Source organism: Solanum dulcamara, chromosome 11, assembly GCF_947179165.1.
Source record: "Solanum dulcamara chromosome 11, daSolDulc1.2, whole genome shotgun sequence".
Lineage (NCBI taxonomy): Eukaryota > Viridiplantae > Streptophyta > Magnoliopsida > Solanales > Solanaceae > Solanum > Solanum dulcamara.
Genome location: NC_077247.1, coordinates 35,296,326 through 35,313,394, shown reverse-complemented (window position 1 = coordinate 35,313,394; position 17,069 = coordinate 35,296,326). Strand labels below are relative to the sequence as shown.

Here is a 17,069-nt window from a genome sequence, read left to right as displayed (position 1 = left end):
CGCTGGAGCGATAGAACCTGGCAGCAACTCAATTTTGTTGTCAATGTCTCGCCTAGGCGGCAAAGTCTTGGGGAGTTCAGGGGGCATTACATCTTTGAACTCCTCCAAAACGATGGCCACCTCATCAGGCACATTAACCTGCACATCAGGCTTCAATTCGACCAAGGCAGCAAGATAAGTAATCTCCCCTCTCTTCAGCCCTCTCTCGACTGTCATGGCAGAGATTGTTGGGGTCTTGTACCTTTGCACTTTCTCAGCTTCACCAAACGGATGAACACCTTTAATAAATCCAGCCATGTGTTCCTCCATCACCATAACACTATCCAAGTGAGGCATAGGAACGAAACAATATATTCTCAGGAAGTCTATCCCAAGGATCATATCGAAGTCCCCGAGTGGTATAACCATCAAGTATGGGCTGGCAAACATAGCTTGATGGTTATACCACTCGGGGACTTCGATATGATCCTTGGGATAGACTTCCTGAGAATGTATTGTTTCGTTCCTATGCCTCACTTGGATAGTGTTATGGTGATGGAGGAACACATGGCTGGATTTATTAAAGGTGTTCATCCGTTTGGTGAAGCTGAGAAAGTGCAAAGGTACAAGACCCCAACAATCTCTGCCATGACAGTCGAGAGAGGGCTGAAGAGAGGCGAGATTACTTACCTTGCTGCCTTGGTCGAATTGAAGCCTGATGTGCAGGTTAATGTGCCTGATGAGGTGGCCAGCGTTTTGGAGGAGTTCAAAGATGTAATGCCCCCTGAACTCCCCAAGACTCTGCCGCCTAGGCGAGACGTTGACCACAAAATTGAGTTGCTGCCAGGTTCTATCGCCCAGCGCAGGCTCCTAAGGAATTGGCGGAGTTGAGGAAGCAGCTCAACGAGGTGCTTGAGGCTGGACTGATTTAGCAATCAAAAGCTCCTTATGGTGCCCTCGTTCTTTTTCAGAAGAAACAAGATGGATCGCTGCGTATGTGCGTGGACTATAGGGCCTTGAACAAGGTAACAGTTAAGAACAAATACCCTGTTCCCTTGATTCAAGACTTGATGGACAGGCTTAGCAAGGCATGTTGGTTTACAAAGTTAGATCTTAGGTCGGGCTATTGGCAGGTTAGGATAGCTGAGGGTGATGAACCTAAGACAACTTGTGTAACTAGGTATGGGGCATATGAATTCCTTGTAATGCCGTTTGGGCTAACTAATGCCCCGGCTACCTTTTGTAATTTAATGAATGATGTCTTGTTTGAGTACCTCGATGAGTTTGTTGTTGTTTACTTAGATGACATTGTTGTATATAGCCGTTCACTGGATGAACTTGAGATTGGTGTTGTCTCGTTTGCGAGAACATCAATTGTATGGTAAGATGGAAAAGTGCGAATTCGCCCAGCAAGAAATTAAATTTCTTGGGCACTTGGTGAGCCAGAATCAGGTGCGGATGGATCCCAACAAGGTGCAAGCAATTGTGGGTTGACAAGCTCCTAAAAATGTGAAGGACTTGAGGTCTTTCTTGGGGTTGGTGAATTATTATCGCAAGTTCATCGCTGGCTATTCAAAGAAGGCAGCAGCCTTGACTGATTTGTTGAAGAAAGAGGTGGTATGGGCGTGGACTGACAAGCATGAAGGGACCTTCAAGTTGCTGAAAGGGGCCATTGCGTCAGAGCCTATACTTAGGCTGCCAGATTTTGAGTTGCCATTTGAAGTACACACTGATGCTTCAGACAAAGCTGTGGGAGGTGTCTTGGTGCAGGCAGGACATCCTGTGGCGTTTGAGAGTAGAAAGCTGAATGATGCTGAGCAGAGGTACTCTACTCCCGAGAAGGAGATTGTGGCAGTGGTGCATTGCTTGCAAATATGGCGTGTGTACTTGCTGGGAACGAAGTTTGTTGTTCGGACGGACAATGTTGCGAACACTTATTTCAAAATGCAACGCAAGCTAAGTTCCAAGCAAGCTCGATGGCAGGAGTTCCTAGCTGAGTATGATTTCACATGGGAGCACAAGCCAGGCAGGAGCAATCAAGTTGCCGACGCGTTGAGTAGAAAAGAGGTACTTGCTGCAGTATATTCTATTTCTAGACTTGAATTTGATTTTATTGATAAAATCAAAATATGTGCTGCAAATGATTCGTTGTATGCTAAGCTAATGAATCAAGTAAGGGAGGGCACAGTGAGATGGTATTGGATCGAGGACGACCTACTCCATTTTAAGGGGGGAGGATCGTGGTGCCTCAGGGTGGTGATCTGCGGAAAGAGCTCATGAAAGAGGCGCATGATACTACTTGGGTTGGTCATCCAGGTATTGCAAGGATGCTAGCTTTACTGTCTCGCACTTATTATTGGCCTAACATGGAGGATGATATTGAGGCATATGTCAAAACTTGTCTAGTGTGTCAATTGGACAAGATTGAACGCAAGAAGGAAGCTGGATTATTGCAGCCACTTCCAATTCCTGAAAGGCCATGGATGTCCGTTTCTATGGACTTCATTGGTGGGTTCCCAAAAGTAGACGGCAAGGCAAGTGTCATGGTTGTGGTGGACAGGTTCTCGAAGTATGTTGTCTTTATTGCCGCTCCAGTGGTGTGTTCGTCTGATGTTGCTGCTGAGTTATTCTTTAAAAATGTTGTTAAGTTCTTTGGTGTGCCAGGTGATATTGTCAGTGACAGGGATACAAGGTTCACAGGTAGATTTTGGACTGCCCTATTCAACATGATGGGGACAGACCTGAAGTTCTCTACGGCGAACCACCCTCAAACTGACGGGCAAACGGAGAGAATTAACTACTTGGTGGAGGACTACCTCAGGCATTTCGTGACGGCCAGTCAAAGGAACTGGGTGGAGCTGCTGGATAGTGCACAATTTTGTTATAATTTGCACAAGTCATCGGCAACGGAGATGAGTCCATTCGAGCTGGTCCTAGGCAGGCAGCCTATGACGCCGCTTGATGTTGCTAGGCAGAAGGCACAGGGCAGGTGTCCAGCTGCTTACAGGTTTGCAAGGGACAAGCAAGAGGTGCTTGATGAGGCGCAAGATAGCTTGCGCAAGGCCCAAAAGCGCATGAAGAAATATGCGGATCAACATAGAAGGTCGCTAGAGTTCAATGTGGGCGACAAAGTGTTGCTGAAACTTACTCCCCAGATTTGGAAACAAATCACAAGTAAGTTCAGACATCGTGGCTTAATTCCAAAGTATGATGGGCCGTTTGAAGTGGTCCAAAAGGTTGGTGAAGTTGCTTATCGGTTGAAGCTACCTGAAAGGTTGAAGTTGCATCCGACATTCTATGTAAGTTTTCTGAAACCTTTCTTTGAGGACACTGATGATCCAGGCAGGAGTCAATCAAAGAGGGCATCGGCTGTGGTGCGCATACAGTTTGACGCCGAGATTGAGAGGATTCTAGACCATCGGATCCTTGGTGCTAAAGAGAATAGAAGGACAGAATTTCTAATCCATTAGAAGGGAAAGCAGGAAGCCGACGCTACGTGGGAAAAAACGAAGTCACAATGGCAGTTCGACAAGCAATTGGAGGACTACCTCAAAAATGCCTCGACGAGGACACCGAGTTCAACTGGTGGGGGTGGTTTGTTAGACCCCTAAGCTTGGACATAGATGTATGGTGGACGAGGGCAGTGCTAAGGGTTTGTACATTGGCCCTTGGCACGGGCCTATGTGGCTGTGGCAAGCAATGTACAAGGTTGCAGGTTGATGGCAAGGCGTGCAGCAATGCAAGGTGCTTGGCGATGGGCATATGCGACATAGGCACATGGCACTAAGGCATGTGCGAGATAGGCACATGGCACCAAGGCATGCGCGAGACGCATGACAAGGCAGGCGCATGGCACCAGGCGGGCATGCGTGCAGGCAAAGGGCAGGCATCAGCTGGCATGCAGGTTGGCATGGGCAAGCTGGGGCCAAGGCTGAGGGACATGGCAAGGTGTTGGCAGGAAGCTGGCATGGGCGAGGCGCTGGCATGGCGCGCAGTGGTGCATTGCTTGCAGATATGGCGTGTGTACTTGCTGAGGACGAAGTTTGTTGTCCGGACGGACAATGTTGCGAACACTTATTTCAAAACGCAATGCAAGCTAAGTCCTAAGCAAGCTCGATGGCAGGAGTTCCTAGCTGAATATGACTTCACATGGGAGCACAAGCCAGGCAGAAGCAATCAAGTCGCCGACACGTTGAGTAGAAAGGAGGTACTTGCTGCAGTATATTCTATTTCTAGACTTGAATCTGATTTTCTTGATAAAATCAAAGTATGTGCTGCCAATAATTTTGTGTATGCTAAGCTAATGAATCAAGTAAGGGAGGGCATAGTGAGACGGTATTGGATCGAGGACGACCTACTCCATTTTAAGGGGGGAGGATTGTGGTGCCTCAGGGTGGTGATCTGCGGAAAGAGCTCATGAAGGAGGCGCATGATACTACTTGGGCTGGTCATCCAGGTATTGCAAGGATGCTAGCTTTACTGTCACGCACTTATTATTGGCCTAACATGGAGGATGATATTGAGGCGTATGTGAAGACTTGTCTAGTGTGTCAATTGGACAAGATTGAACGCAAGAAGGAAGCTGGGTTGTTGCAACCACTTCCAATTCCTAAAAGGCCATGGATGTCCATTTCTATGGACTTCATTGGTGGGTTCCCAAAAGTAGACGGCAAGGCAAGTGTCATGGTTGTGGTGGACAGGTTCTCGAAGTATGCTGTCTTTGTTGCCGCTCCAGTGGTGTGTTCGTCTGATGTTGCTGCTGAGTTATTCTTTAAAAATATTGTTAAGTTCTTTGGTGTGCCAAGGCTGAGGGACAATGGCAATGTGGGCAAGGCGTTGGCATGGCATGACACTGGCAAGGCATGGGCACTGGCATGGCATGGGCGTGGGCGAGGCATGCGCGACAGGCGACCAGCGTGCCAGGCACGCGAGGCGGTTGGCAGTTCCAGCGACCACGCCCCATGAACTCCGAAATTCAAGGACACGTTGAAGGCCTGTTCCCCATGACTTCCCTCGTGTAATGCAGCCACGTGACTGCACGTCCCTCCCCCTTAGCTACTGCTATGTTTGTCTATAAATAGAGGGTTGTTTAGCCTTGTAAAGGCAGGCACGAGTGAAGTGAGAAAATACTAAGTGTTAGCCAAAGTTTTGTAGACTTAGCCAATAATTTCGAGTGTATTTCCTTTGTAATAATCTGTGGAGAGATTAATAAAGGTTGGGCCAATTTGCCTGTATCTTTGTGTGTTGTTTGTGTTGCGTGTGTTTAATTCTTATATTTGCTAAGTGTCAAACGTTTGTGGGAAAGTAGGCTGTTAGACCCCTAAGCTTGGACATGGCGTATGGTGGGCGAGGGCAGTGCTAAGGGTTTGTACATTGGCACGAGCCTAGATGGCAGTGGCAAGCAATGTACAAGGTTGCAGGTTGATGGCAAGGCATGCGGCAAGGCAAGGTGCTTGGGTGATGGCAAGCAGCTTGGCGACGGGCATGTGCGAGATAGGCACATGGCACCAAGGCATGTGCGAGATAGGCGCATGGCACAGGCGCAGGGCACAGGTGCAGGCATGCGCGAGGCGCATGGCACAGACGCAGGCATGCGCGAGGCGCATGGCACAGGGCACAGGCAGGCGCATGGCACCAGGCGGGCAGGCAAAGGGCAAGGCATCAGCTGGCATGCAAGCTGGCATGGGCGAGCTGAGGCCAAGGCTGAGGGACATGGCAAGGTGGTGGCATGAAGATGGCAAGGTGTTGGCATGAAGCTGGCATGGCTATGTGGGCACTAGCATGGCATGGCGTTGGCATGGCACGACACTGGCAAGGCATGGGAACTGGCATGGCATGGACGTGGGCGAGGCATGCGCGCAGACGACCAGCGTGCCAGGCACGCGAGCCGGTTGACTTGTTCAGCGACCACGTCCCATGATCTCCGGATTTTCAGGACACGATGAAGGCTGTTCCCCCATGTATTGCAGCCACGTGACTGCACGTCCCTACCCCCTAGCTGCTGTTTTGCTTGTCTATAAATAGAGGACTGCCTAGGCTTTGTGAAGGCAGTCACGAGTGAAATATATTCTAAGTGTGTGAGCCAAAGTTTTGTAGTCTTAGCCTGATTTTCTGAGAGTATTCCTTTGTAATAATCTGAGTGAGAGATTAATAAAGGTTGGGCCATTTTGCCTGTATCTTTGTGTGTTGTTTGTTGCTGTGTGTGTTTGTTCTTTGTTGTTGCTAAGTTCAGACGAGTGAGCAGAAAGTAGGCTGAAGTCTATTGGCGAAGTAGACTGCCTAGCGGAGAAGATTTTTGTGTTGAATTCGGAGGCGAAAATTAACCCCGTTACAACTGGTATCAGAGCTTTGCTTGACTGGAAACGCTATGACAAACGCTGGTAACACAAAAGATAGGGTGGCGGCCCTAGAAACACTAGTGGGAATTTCAGAAAACGTTGGAGACGCATCAACGTTGGTAAGTCAAATTCAAGACTTACATGCTGAATTGGCTCGTTTTAGAGAGATTGTTGCTCTCAAAAACACTGAATATGATAGATTTCATGTTGGCTCTTTGGCTCAAATCGAGGATTTGAGGAAGGCAAATGAGAATTTGAACTTGGAAATCACTGTTTTGCGAAGGGCCATGGCTACAGGCCCTAGCGGAGTACAGGCTGTGGAAGTTTCCAAAGTTCGAGTGCCTGAACCAAAATGTTTCATTGGTTCACGATCTGCAAAAGACCTGGAGAATTTCCTTTGGGACATGGAGCAATACTTCACAACTGCTCGCATTGCGGAAGGGGACAAACTAAACATTGCGACAATGTATTTGTCGGGCGATGCGAAACTCTGGTGGAGGACTAGAGATGCGGATGATGAAGGTGCTGGCAGGCCTAGGATTGATTCTTGGGCAAAATTGAAGAAGGAATTGAGGGATCAATTTCTTCCTAGCAACGCCTCATGGGTTGCTAGGGATCGTTTGAAACACACTGGTTCTATTCGAGACTATATCAAAGAATTCACTTCTTTGATGCTTGATATCCAAAACATGTCCGACGAGGACAAGTTGCACAACTTTATCTCTGGGATGCAGGCTTGGGCCCAGAATGAGCTTAGGAGGCAGAACGTGAAGGACCTCCCAAGCGCCATTGCTGCTGCAGATTCTCTTGTGGACTTTCGTTCATTAAGAATACCATCTGAAACTCCTACATCTTCGAAGTCTAAGAAAAAGACGGAGAAGAAGAAAGAGTGGAAGAAGGATGAAAGAAAAGAGCGCAGTGGTGAGAAGGGCAAAGTTGTGGCTGACTCGGGCGGTTCGAGGAACAAGTCGGCCAGTGACAAAGGGTGCTGGACATGTGGTGGCAACCACATGGCCAGAAACTGTCCAAATAGGGAGCGAGTGAATGCCATGATTGCTGGTGGAAATAATGGAAATGAAGAGGGCGGTGTTGTGGCTGCCTTGGCCAACCCGTTGGGTTTGCTTTTGAATAACAATATTTCATTAGTAAATGCCTTGGGGGAGTCTTCTAAGAACCCGCATTCCTCACTGCTCCACATCGAGATGAAAGTGAATGGGCAAGTATTGGTGGCCATGGTGGACACGGGGGCCACCCATACTTTTGTTGATGTCAAGATTGCTGCGAAGTTTGGGCTCAGGCTGACGAAGAGCCCAAACTACATGAAGACTGTGAATCAAGTCGCACAGCTCATCGAAGGCATGGCGTATGATGTAAAGATCAGCGCAGGGCCATGGGCTGGAAAGCATAGCTTGATGGTGATACCGCTCGGAGACTTCGACATGATCCTTGGGATCGATTTTCTGAGAAGGTATTGTTTTGTTCCTATGCCTCACTTGGATGGTGTTATGGTGATGCAGGAACATATGGCTGGTTTTATAAAGGGTGTTCATCCCTTTGGTAAAGCGGACAAAGTGCAGAGGTACAAGACCCCAACGATCTCGGCCATGACAGTCGAGAGAGGACTGAAGAGAGGCGAGATGACTTACCTTGCTGCCTTGGTTGAGTTGAAGCCTGACGTGCAGGTCAATGTGCCTGAAGAGGTGGCCATCGTGTTGGAGGAGTTCAAAGATGTTATGCCCCCCGAACTCCCCAAGACCTTACCGCCTAGGCGAGACATTGACCACAAAATCGAGTTGCTGCCAGGTTCTATCGCCCCAGCGCAGGCTCCATACAGGATGGCCCCTAAGGAGTTGGCGGAGTTGAGGAAGCAGCTCAACGAGTTGCTTGAGGCTGGACTGATTCAGCCATCAAAAGCTCCCTATGGTGCCCCAGTTCTTTTCCAGAAGAAACAGGATGGATCGCTGCGGATGTGGGTGGACTACAGGGCCTTGAACAAGGTAACAATCAAGAACAAATATCCAGTTCCCTTGATTCAAGATTTGATGGACAGGCTGAGCAAGGCGTGTTGGTTTACTAAGTTGGATCTTAGGTCAGGCTATTGGCAGGTTAGGATAGCTGAGGGTGATGAACCTAAGACAACTTGTGTAACTAGGTATGGGGCATATGAATTTCTTGTAATGCCGTTTGGGTTGACAAACGCCCCGGCTACCTTTTGTAACTTAATGAATGATGTCTTATTTGAGTATCTCGACGAGTTTGTAGTTGTTTACTTAGATGACATTGTTGTGTATAGTCGGTCACTGGATGATCACATCAGCCACTTGAAATTGGTGTTGTCTCGTCTGCGAGAACATCAATTGTTTGTTAAGATGGAGAAGTGCGAATTCGCCCAGCAAGAAATCAAATTTCTTGGGCACTTGGTGAGCCAGAATCAAGTGCGGATGGATCCCAAAAAGGTGCAGGCCATTGTGGGTTGGCAAGCTCCCAAAAATGTGAAGGACTTGAGGTCTTTCTTGGGGCTGGCGAATTATTATCGCAAGTTCATCGCGGGCTATTCGAAGAAGGCAGCAGCCTTGACTGACTTGCTGAAGAAGGAGGCAGTGTGGGCATGGACAGACAAGCAGGAGGGTGCCTTCAAGTTGCTGAAAGGTGCCATTGCGTCTGAGCCTATACTAAGGCTGACAGACTTTGAATTGCCGTTTGAAGTACACACTGATGCTTCAGACAAAGCTGTTGGAGGTGTCTTGGTGCAGGCAGGACATCCAGTAGCATTTGAGAGTCGAAAGCTGAATGATGCTGAGCAAAGGTATTCAACTCACAAAAAGGAGATGGTGGCAGTGGTGCATTGCTTGCAAATATGGCGTGTGTACTTGCTAGGGACTAAGTTTGTTGTCCAGACGGACAATGTTGCGAACACCTATTTCAAAACGCAACGCAAGCTAAGTCCCAAGCAAGCTCGATGGCAGGAGTTCCTAGCTGAATATGATTTCACATGGGGGCAGAAGCAATCAAGTCGCCGACGCGTTGAGTCGAAAAGAGGTACTTGCTGCAGTATATTCTATTTCAAGGCTTGAATCTGATTTTCTTGATAAAATCAAAATATGTGTTGCCAATGATTCAATGTATGCTAAGCTAATGAATCAAGTGAGGGATGGCACTGTGAGACGTTATTGGATCGAGGACGCCCTACTCCATTTTAAGGGGGGGAGGATCGTTGTGCCTCAGGGTGGTGATTTGCGGAAGGAGCTCATGAAGGAGGCGCATGACACCACTTGGGCTGGTCATCCAGGTATTGCAAGGATGCTAGCCTTACTGTCTCATACTTATTATTGGCCTAACATGGAAGACGACATTGAGGCGTATGTCAAGACTTGTCTAGTGTGTCAATTGGACAAGATTGAACGCAAGAAGGAAGCTGGGTTGTTGCAGCCACTTCCTATTCCTGAAAGGCCATGGATGTCCGTTTCTATGGACTTCATTGGTGGGTTCCCAAAAGTAGACGGCATGGCAAGTGTCATGGTTGTGGTGGACAGGTTCTCGAAGTATGCTGTCTTCATTGCCGCTCCAGTGGTATGTTCGTCGGATGTTGCTGCTGAGCTATTCTTTAAAAATGTTGTTAAGTTCTTTGGTGTGTCGGGTGATATTGTTAGCGACAGGGATACAAGGTTCACAGGTAGATTTTGGACTGCCCTATTCAACATGATGGGGACAGACCTGAAGTTTTCTACGGCGAACCACCCTCAAACTGACGGGCAAACGGAAAGAATTAACTACTTGGTGGAGGACTACCTCAGGCATTTCGTGACGGCCAGTCAAAGGAACTGGGTGGAGCTGCTGGATAGTGCACAATTTTGTTATAATTTGCACAAGTCATCGGCAACGGAGATGAGTCCATTCGAGCTGGTCCTAGGCAGGCAGCCTATGACGCCGCTTGATGTTGCTAGGCAGAAGGCACAGGGCAGGTGTCCAGCTGCTTACAAGTTTGCAAGGGACAAGCAAGAGGTGCTTGATGAGGCGCAGGATAGCTTGCGCAAGGCCCAAAAGCGCATGAAGAAATATGCGGATCAACATAGAAGGTCGCTAGAGTTCAATGTGGGCGACAAAGTGTTGCTGAAACTTACTCCCCAGATTTGGAAACAAATCACAAGTAAGTTCAGACATCGTGGCTTAATTCCAAAGTATGATGGGCCGTTTGAAGTGGTCCAAAAGGTTGGTGAAGTTGCTTATCGGTTGAAGCTACCTGAAAGGTTGAAGTTGCATCCGACATTCTATGTAAGTTTTCTGAAACCTTTCTTTGAGGACACTGATGATCCAGGCAGGAGTCAATCAAAGAGGGCACCGGCTGTGGTGCGCACACAGTTTGACGCCGAGATTGAGAGGATTCTAGACCATCGGATCCTTGGTGCTAAAGAGAATAGAAGGACAGAATTTCTAATCCATTGGAAGGGAAAGCAGGAAGCCGACGCTACGTGGGAAAAAACGAAGTCACTATGGCAGTTCGACAAGCAATTGGAGGACTACCTCAAAAATGCCTCGACGAGGACACCGAGTTCAACTGGTGGGGGTGGTTTGTTAGACCCCTAAGCTTGGACATAGGTGTATGGTGGACGAGGGCAGTGCTAAGGGTTTGTACATTGGCCCTTGGCACGGGCCTATGTGGCTGTGGCAAGCAATGTACAAGGTTGCAGGTTGATGGCAAGGCGTGCAGCAATGCAAGGTGCTTGGCGATGGGCATATGCGACATAGGCATATGGCACTAAGGCATGTGCGAGATAGGCACATGGCACCAAGGCATGCGCGAGACGCATGACAAGGCAGGCGCATGGCACCAGGCGGGCATGCGTGCAGGCAAAGGTCAGGCATCAGCTGGCATGCAGGTTGGCATGGGCAAGCTGGGGCCAAGGCTGAGGGACATGGCAAGGTGTTGGCAGGAAGCTGGCATGGGCGTGGGCGAGGCGCTGGCATGGCGCGCAGGCGACCAGCGTGCCAGGCACGCGAGGCGGCTGGCAGTTCCTGAGACCACGACCCATGATCTCCGCAATTCAAGGACACGTTGAAGGGTTGTTCCCCATGTAATGCAGCCACGTGACTACACGTCCCTCCCCCTTAGCTGCTGCTGTGTTTGTCTATAAATAGAGGGTTGTTTAGCCTTGTGAAGGTAGGCACGAGTGAAGTGAGAAAATACTAAGTGTTAGCCAAAGTTTTGTAGACTTAGCCAATAATTCCGAGTGTATTTCCTTTGTAATAATCTGTGGAGAGATTAATAAAGGTTGGGTCAATTTGCCTGTATCTTTGTGTGTTGTTTGTGCTGCGTGTGTTTGATTCTTATATTTGCTAAGTGTCAAACGTTTGTGGGAAAGTAGGCTGTGGTCGACTTGCGAAGTTGACTGCCTAGCGGAGGAAAATTTGTGTTGGATTCCAAGGCGAAAATTTACCCCCGTTACACATGCCATGCCAGTGCCCATGCCTTGACAGTGCCAACACGCATGCCCGCCTGGTACCATGCGCCTGCCTGTGCCACATGCCATGCGCCTGTCTCGCGCATGTCTTGGTGCCATGTGCCTATCTCGCACATGCCCATCGCCAAGCTGCTTGCCATCACCCAAGCACCTTGCCTTTGCTGCACGCCTTGCCATCAGCCTGCAACCTTGCACATTGCTTGCCACAGCCACATAGGCCCGTGCCAAGGGGCAATGTACAAGCCCTTGGCATTGCCTTCGCCCACCATACGCCCATGTCGTAGTTTAGGGGTCTAATAAACCACCCCCACCAGTTGAACTCGGCGTCCTCGTCGAGGCTATTTTGAGGTAGTCCTCCAATTGCTTGTCTAACTGCTATAGTGATTTTGTTTTCTCCCAAGTAGCGTCGGCTTTCTGCTTGCCTTTCCATTGGATTAGAAATTCTTTCCTTCTATTCTTTTTAGCACCAAGTATCCGGTGGTCTAAAATCTTCTCAATCTCAGCATCAAACTGTGTGCGCACCACAGCCGATGCCTTCTTCGATCGACTCCTGCCCGGATCATTAGCATCTTCAAAGAAAGGTTTCAGAAAACTTACATGGAAGGTTGGATGCAATTTCAACCTCTCAGGTAACTTCAACCGATAAGCAATCTCGCCAACCTTTTGGACCACTTCAAACGGCCAATCATACTTTGGAATCAAGCCACGATGTCTAAACTTACTTGTGATTTGTTTCCAAATCTAAGGAGTAAGTTTCAGCAGCACTTTGTCGCCAACATTGAATTCTAGCGACCTTCTATATTGATCCGCATACTTCTTCATGCGTTTTTGGGCCCTGCGCAAGCTATCTTACGCCTCTGCAAGCACTTCTTGCTTGTCCCTAGCAAACCTGTAAGCAGCTGGACACCTCCTCTGTGCCTTCTGCCTTGAAACATCAAGCGGCGTCATAGGCTGCCTGCCTAGGACTAGCTCGAAAGGACTTATCTCCGTTGCCGATGACTTGTGCAAGTTGTAACAAAACTGTGCACTATCCAGCAGCTCCACCCAGTTCCTTTGACTGGCCGTCACAAAATGCCTCAGATGTTCCTCCACCAAATTGTTAATTCTCTCCGTTTGCCCATCAGTTTGAGGGTGGTTCGCCGTAGAGAACTTCAGGTCTGTCCCCATCATATTGAAAAAGGCAGTCTAGAACCTACCTGTGAACCTTGTGTCCCTGTCACTAATTATCAGCCGGCACACCAAAGAACTTAACAACATTTTTGAAGAACAACTCAGCAGCAATTTTAGACGAACATACTACTGGAGCGGCAACAAAGACAGCATATTTCGAGAACCTGTCCACCACAACCATAACACTCGCCATGTCGTTTACCTTTGGGAACCCACCAATGAAGTCCATTGAAACGAACATCCATGGCCTTTCAGGAATGGGAAGCGGATGCAACAACCCAGCTTCCTTTTTGCGTTCAGTATCTGAGGCATTTTGTGACGGCAAGTCAGCGGAATTGGGTTGATCTACTGGATAGTGCACAATTTTGTTATAATTTGCACAAGTCGTCAGCTACAGAAATGAGTCCATTTGAGTTGGTCCTAGGCAGGCAGCCTATGACGCCGCTTGATGTCGCTAAGCAGAAGGCGCAGGGCAAGTGCCCAGCTGCTTACCAGTTTGCCAGGGACAAGCAAGAAATACTTGCCGAGGCGCAAGACAGCTTGCGTAAATCCCAGAAACGCATGAAGAAGTATGCTGACCAGCGGAGGAGGTCGCTGGAATTCAACGTTGGTGACAAGGTATTGCTGAAACTTACGCCTCAAATTTGGAAGCAAATCACAAGTAAGTTTAGGCATCGTGGTTTGATCCCAAAGTATGATGGACCGTTTGAAGTGGTTCAAAAAGTTGGCGAAGTTGCTTATCGGTTGAAGCTGCACCCAACATTCCATGTAAGTTTTCTGAAACCTTATCCGGACAAGAATCAATCAAAGAGGGCGCCGGTTGTGGTTCGCACACAATTTCATGCTGAGATTGAGAAGATATTAGATCACCGGGTACTTGGTGTCAAGAAGAATAGGCGGATAGAATTCCTAATTCAATGGAAGGGTAAACAGGAGGCCGATGCTACTTGGGAGAAAACAAAATCACTGTGGCAATTCGACAAACAATTGGAGGACTACCTCAAAAAAGTCTCGTCGAGGACGTCGAGTTCAACTGGTGGGGGTGGTTTGTTAGACCCCTAAGCTTGGACATAGGCCCATGGGGCGAAGGCAGTGTCAAGGGCTTGTGCATTGCCCCTTGACGCGGGCCTATGCGGCTGGTGGAAGCAATGTGCGGATGGCATGTCGATGGCATGGCGTGCAACAGGTCAAGGTATGCTTGGGTGATGGCAAGCAGCTTGATAAAGACCAAGGCACTTGGAGGAAGGCAAGCAGCTTGGCAAAGGTCAGTGGCAAAGATAGGCGCATGGCACCGGGCGGGCATGCGTGCAGGCAATGGGGTTGGCATGGGCGTGTCGAGGCCAAGCCTAATGGACGATGGCAAGGCATTGGCATGGTGCTGGCAAGACTGTGCGGGCAAGGCATGCGCGCGGCACATGCATTGGTTGAGCAGTGTGCGAGGCACATGCAGGCAGTTGGCAGTTTCTGAAGAGCTCACCCATGAACTCCGAAATTCAAGGGCACGTTTCCTAGGCTGTTCTCCCATGTTCCCCATGTAATGCTGACACTTGCCATGCACGTCCTTCCCCTTAGTAGGCTGCTGCCATGATTTCTATATAAGTAGGCATAATTTGGCTAAGTAGAGGTAGCAAGAGTTTTGTAGTACTTAGCCAAATTCGAGTGTTCCTTTTGTAAATCTGAGAGAGAGATAAATAAAAGGTTGAGCATTTTGCTCGTACATTGTGTGTGTTTGTTTCCTTTGTGTGTGTTTGATACAAAATAAACTAAGTGTCAAACGTTGTTAGCGTTGGAAGGCTGAAGTTGGCTGCGAGTCGACTGCCGAGCAGTGGGAATTTTTGAGGTGAAAAATCGCCCTTGTTTCAACGCCCATGCCAACACGCATGTCTGCCGATGCCAACCCCATTGCATGCACGCATGCCCACCCGGTGCCATGCGCCTATCGCGTGCATGCCCGCCTGATGCCATTCGCCTATCTCGCGCCGCTGACATTCGTCAAGCTGCTTGCTATCACCCAATCACCTTGACATAGCTGCACACCATGACATCGGCATGCAACCCCGCACATTGCTTGCCACAGCCACACAGGCCCGTGTCAAGGGGCAATGTACAAGCCCTTGACACTGCCCTCGCCCACCATACGTCTAAGTCCGAACTTGGGGGTCTAACAACTGCCCATATTTGCTCCTGATCATCTCCTTCAACAAAGCTTGGTATTCATTAGCATATCTCCATAACCACTTCATCAAAAGGCAATTATTATGTAATTTCAAATTCCTGATACCAAGATCCCACCTGCTTTCTTCTCTAGTTGAACAACATCCCATTTCACCAAATGAAAACCCTTGTCCTCCTTGTTTCCATTCCATAGAAAATCTCTTCTGAGCTTTTCAAGTTTATCCTCCACCCAGCTAGAATTGGAAACATAGACATTACATAAGTAGGTAAAGAGTCTAACACTGCATTTATCAGAATCAGTCTACCTCCCCGAGATAAATACTGTGACTTCCACTTTGAGATCTTCGTTTCTGTCCTCTCTATAATCCCATCCCAGATAGCCAATTCCTTGTGCTTGTAACCCAGAGGCATGCCTAGTACCAGGGGCTTTTCTGAGTTTGGATCAGTTTAAATTGATAAGGCTGTACTTTTTGTTGAACTGTTTGTATTGAACAAGTGGTGTTTGGTTTATATATAACAACTATTACTTCTACGCCTCAATTCCAATCTGGTTAGGTTCAGCTAGATAAATCCTCACTATCCATGTCGCTCCAATTCAAAGCTGCTTCATACCATTTTATAAAAAAATAGGTTTCTTATATTAGTGTTTGGTTTAAATATATTAAAAAATATCATCTGTGAACTGTAAACAAACATAGATGCAAAGTAGAATTAAGTATGTTTACTTTGGGTTCACTCAGAGTTGGAACTTTCTTAAAGAGCCTATACAATCTATCAAGGCCAATCATTCAATGGGAAGATTTTCACTATAATATCACAAAACATCTTTTAACCTCCAAAGAACCCCCTCAAATCGCTCTTAACTGTCTAAATATCAATCCACTATTGTGCGGGATGACCAGAATTCAAACATACTTTAATTTACACTTAACACATTGGAATCAAGTATACAGGGTTTGGTAAGATATTTGTGATTTCTACGCTGTTAGAAGATAATGTCTCATGTTCAATACATGTTGCCATGAATTTTGACTGATGGATATCCTCCCATGCCCGGAAATATTTTATAAGTTGTTGTCCCTTCTTGAATCTTGATTTGTTAGGAACTTCCTGTTTCTCCCATATTGTCATTTAGTCAATTCCTAGCTCATTAGAGTTCTGTTTTGGCCTTTTAATTGCTGATCTTTTAACAGGATAGGGCTTCAATCAAAATTTGCTTGCATGTTATTTTCCTTAGTTTATTTTTGAGTTCACTTTATTGATTCTAATTAGTAAATAATATGCTATCTCATCTGTAAACAAAATAGAACTTTTTGTAGTCTTTGGCCTCTGTGTAAACTGCACCAGATATGTGTTATCTGGCCACGTGTGTATGTTTGAGAAGTGTGAGGACTATGGTGACTTTCTTGCGCCCAATGTGTGTGTGTGTGTGTGTATATATATTAGTTTGGTTGTTCTTGCTCAATGTGAAAGATTCCATGCAGGTGACGTGAACAGTATTAGTATTGGAGCAGGAAGCAATATCCAGGACAATTCTCTTGTTCATGTAGCCAAATCAAATCTAAGTGGAAAGGTTTTGCCAACAATTATTGGCAACAATGTTACTGTAGGTGAGAACTATTTGGCAAATCAATAACATACACCCGCTGTGAATATTTGCAGTAACCTTGATGGTAACTTTGAAATCTAACTTTGAAGGTCATAGTGCTGTTTTACATGGATGTACTGTTGAAGATGAGGCATTTGTTGGTATGGGTGCAACTCTGCTTGATGGAGCTGTTGTGGAGAAAAATGCAATGGTTGCTGCTGGTGCCCTTGTCAGGCAGAATACAAGGATTCCTTGTGGAGAGGTTTGTGGTAACTTCAGTTTTAAGCTATTCATTTTGCCATCATCTTAGGTATCACACAGAACACACATCTGACTCTGGCATGGTTATTGACCTAAAGA

General features: G+C 47.4%; 1 protein-coding gene across 1 annotated transcript in view; it reads left to right on the top strand.

Annotated features, from left to right (window-relative positions):
* The window catches only part of LOC129872813 (gamma carbonic anhydrase 1, mitochondrial-like), a 47,235-nt gene that overhangs the window by 29,347 nt on the left and 819 nt on the right, over nucleotides 1-17,069 (top strand). The window contains exons 3-4 of the mRNA XM_055947696.1: nucleotides 16,606-16,731; nucleotides 16,820-16,971. Coding sequence (XP_055803671.1) covers nucleotides 16,606-16,731; nucleotides 16,820-16,971 — 278 coding nt within the window. The remainder of the gene's footprint in view (nucleotides 1-16,605; nucleotides 16,732-16,819; nucleotides 16,972-17,069) is intronic.